Here is a 3087-nt window from a genome sequence, read left to right as displayed (position 1 = left end):
TTGTTTTTCTGTCTGGTTGTTTTTTCTGTCTGGTGTTTTTCTGTCTGGTGTTTTTTCTGTCTGGTGTTTTTTTCTGTCTGGTGTTTTTTCTGTCTGGTGTCTTTTCTGTCTGGTGTCTTTTGCTGTCTGGTGTCTTTTTCTGGTGCCTGGTGTCTGGTGATTATGATTAGTCTTTTCTGGGCCCGTGCGGTATTCGAGACGCTCCAGCTTCTCTGCATCTCCAGGCGCTTTGGCTTCACGCAATATTGAGGTGCTCAAGGCCCTAGAAACCCTTGGGCGCCCACGCGTTTCTGGACTCCTAACGCTTTGGCTTTTCGGGAATTCAATTTGGTTTGGGTCCAGGAGCCCTTGAAATTTGCGTATTCCTTGGTGTGCAGCCGAAATTGCCCCGTCGACTCATGTCCAATTGATGGGTAATCATCTTAATATGATTCTTGCTACAGCTAGAGAACAATCGTATGTGGCGCGATATATCTGAGTTTGATTCTCAGTAGTTATCCTTAATACTTTTTATATATACATATATATACAGATAAATATATATTTTAATTCGCATTTATAAAACTTAACCTAATAAATAAGATATCACTTTTATCATATATAACTTCATAATAACTTATATAGGTTATATGATACTTATTTAACATCTCATCTCATCTAATTAAATAACACTATTCTTCATTATAATTTAGATTATGACATATTATATAAGGATATACGACTTATGTAACAATTAAATTAACGTCGTATTTAAATTTATAATAAGGTCATTTAAATATAAACTCTAATTAATTCTAGCCATTTTACTATTATTTCTTTCCAAAATAATAAGATTAAAGGTTTATTATCTTGACTCATTTGCTGGTAACTACATTTATACTTATACTTATACTTATATTTATACTTATAGTTATACTCATGTATAAAATTTACATATATATCTTTAACTTTATTTGAATGCCGGGTGTGATATTATTAATAACTCTTATTTATAATGACATAAATATAACAGATTATAAGAAGGTATAATTAAAAATAGCATGACCTATTTCACTTTTATATTTTATTTAGATATGTTTATTATATTATAACAATCCAACTTTTAGACATGTAAAATATATATGACTATCGTAAAAAATAAAAGATTTTAACGTTATTTATATTTTAATTTTTACATTAACTCAAATATGTAATATGGATTAATTTATTTGTACTCTTTTATTTTTATATTTATATTTATGTAAATAAATATAACGAGATAAATTCATAGAACCAGCAAATACAATACATAATAAAATAATAGTAGTTAAAACTAATTCATAACTTACTAATTGAGCTGTTGAACGTATAGAACCTAATAATGAATATTTACTATTCGCTGTCGCCCCGCAAATCCGCGCACCTACTCCAGGGCCACGTAGTAGAGTCGGCGGCCGGGCGTGCGATGCGCAACGCCTAATAAATCACGACGGGAAGATTGCACACGCTCCCATCGTATGTTCTTCTCCGCTGATGCCCGCTGGTTGCTTTTCCAAAAATGGCGCCGCTTGCGTCACCGGCAGTGCAGGCAGCATGGAATCAGGTGACTTCTGCCCAGGCCACCATGGGGCCCATTCGCCAGTCCTTCCAGGCTGTCGGCACGTGACCAGCTCGGGGCCGCAACTCGGGCTCTAAGCCTAGTGTAGCCGTTCAGTCCAGACAAGACCTACGCGCAGGGCCAGCTCGCACGGTCTGGTCGTATAGCTCATCTTTCGGCGCCTACTTTAGATAGCACCAGATGATCTATTTCCAGCCCCGTGTCGACTGTTCTCGTATCCAACTCTCTTCTTCTAAAATCTCCACCCATTATGTATAATACCGGCACGCCCCACCCCGTAATCTCATGGCGTGTAGCCTCTCGCCCCGGCAAAAAAAGCACCTGTGTGCAAACCATGGCCAATTTGTACAACGCCCCAGGTATCGACCACTCCACTCCCGTAAGATGGACAAACCGGAATTGTGACATGCCGTCCACGTGGTGGGGCTACATCCGCCAGCACAGGCGCTCCAGGCATCTCCAGTGCACACCGTCAACATCTGCGCGTCCCCGACTCTACAAGTGAAGAAACTACTCTTAATTTGTGTATTGGTCACATTGTACATATCCCGCACAAGCTCCAAGCCAAACAAGACAACTTAGACCTTTGGAGCATCCTTGAAAGAGATGGCAGCCTCCTCACCCATGGCAGAGATGATAGTGATGCTCAAGTCCTTACCGTCGTCGAACTCGGATTGGATCTTGTCACCCAACTCACCCTCTGGGATCTTGACGTCGTCCTTGGTGTCACCGTCGTTGGTCATCAAGGACAAGAAGCCGTCGTCGATGTCCAACAACTGGTACTCGGCTCTCTTGACGTTTGGAACCTCCATGTTGTGGGTGGATGGAGACAAGTCCTCCAACTTCTTGCCAGTGAAGATGTCAATGGCAACCAAGTGGACCTTGGCGTGACCGTGCTTACCGGTCTTGGAGGTGGACATGTCGACAATCTTACATGGTCTACCCTTGATGCAAACGTGACCGTTCTTTCTCAAAGCAGAACATTGCATTGGGAAGGTCAAGGCGGCACCGGCATCGGCGGTCTCAAAGGTGTGCTGTGGATGTTAGTATTCAGGTGCGAGCGGGGAATCCGGCGCTGGGTTGCCCACATCGACGGGCTGCCATGTCTCCGTTGCCTCGCTGGAAATCCCTGCAGCAAAAGCGCTGTAAAAACAGCCAAGAACGTCCGCGTCACGTGACGACCACTGCCAGGCAAGTTTGCAAATCCAAGTTTGGCGCCAGAGACAGCGAAAAGCTGCGGAGTATGAAAGCAAATCACCATGAGACGATCTCGCGCCGGCTCTGAACACGACGATACGAGCTCCCTAGCTACCAGAAAGAGTTCCTTTCTGCAGGTCTTCACTCTTTTCTACTTTCCAAATCCCCGTTTCAACAGTGTGTGTACATACGTCTTCGTCAGCCATTTTGTTAATGATTTGATATGGTGGAGAAAAGGAAAAAGAAGGAAGAGGAAGAAAAAAATTGTCCAGTGCGCGCAGCGTCGTTGGAAT

At 42.5% G+C, this 3087-nt stretch overlaps 2 protein-coding genes across 2 annotated transcripts in view; both read right to left on the bottom strand.

Annotated features, from left to right (window-relative positions):
- Nucleotides 1-555, bottom strand: part of METBIDRAFT_179260 (uncharacterized protein) — a 1297-nt gene extending 742 nt beyond the window's left edge. The window contains exon 1 of the mRNA XM_018854745.1: nucleotides 38-555. Coding sequence (XP_018711778.1) covers nucleotides 38-218 — 181 coding nt within the window. The 5' untranslated portion in view covers nucleotides 219-555. The remainder of the gene's footprint in view (nucleotides 1-37) is intronic.
- A 1620-nt stretch (nucleotides 556-2175) lies between these two features.
- On the bottom strand, nucleotides 2176-3061 carry ANB1 (translation elongation factor eIF-5A; the record flags this gene model as incomplete). The annotated part of the gene is made up of 2 exons (XM_018859224.1): nucleotides 2986-3061; nucleotides 2176-2631 (listed from the first exon to the last, which is right to left on the bottom strand). Exons 1-2 carry the CDS (start codon nucleotides 2998-3000, stop codon nucleotides 2176-2178), a joined length of 471 nt encoding a protein of 156 aa, XP_018711777.1. The 5' UTR covers nucleotides 3001-3061.
- Nucleotides 3062-3087: the final 26 nt, after the last annotated feature.

This window comes from Metschnikowia bicuspidata (assembly GCF_001664035.1).
Source record: "Metschnikowia bicuspidata var. bicuspidata NRRL YB-4993 chromosome Unknown METBIscaffold_3, whole genome shotgun sequence".
Classification (NCBI taxonomy): domain Eukaryota; kingdom Fungi; phylum Ascomycota; class Pichiomycetes; order Serinales; family Metschnikowiaceae; genus Metschnikowia; species Metschnikowia bicuspidata.
Note: the sequence above shows the minus strand (reverse complement) of the source record. Positions and strands in the feature narration are given on the sequence as shown.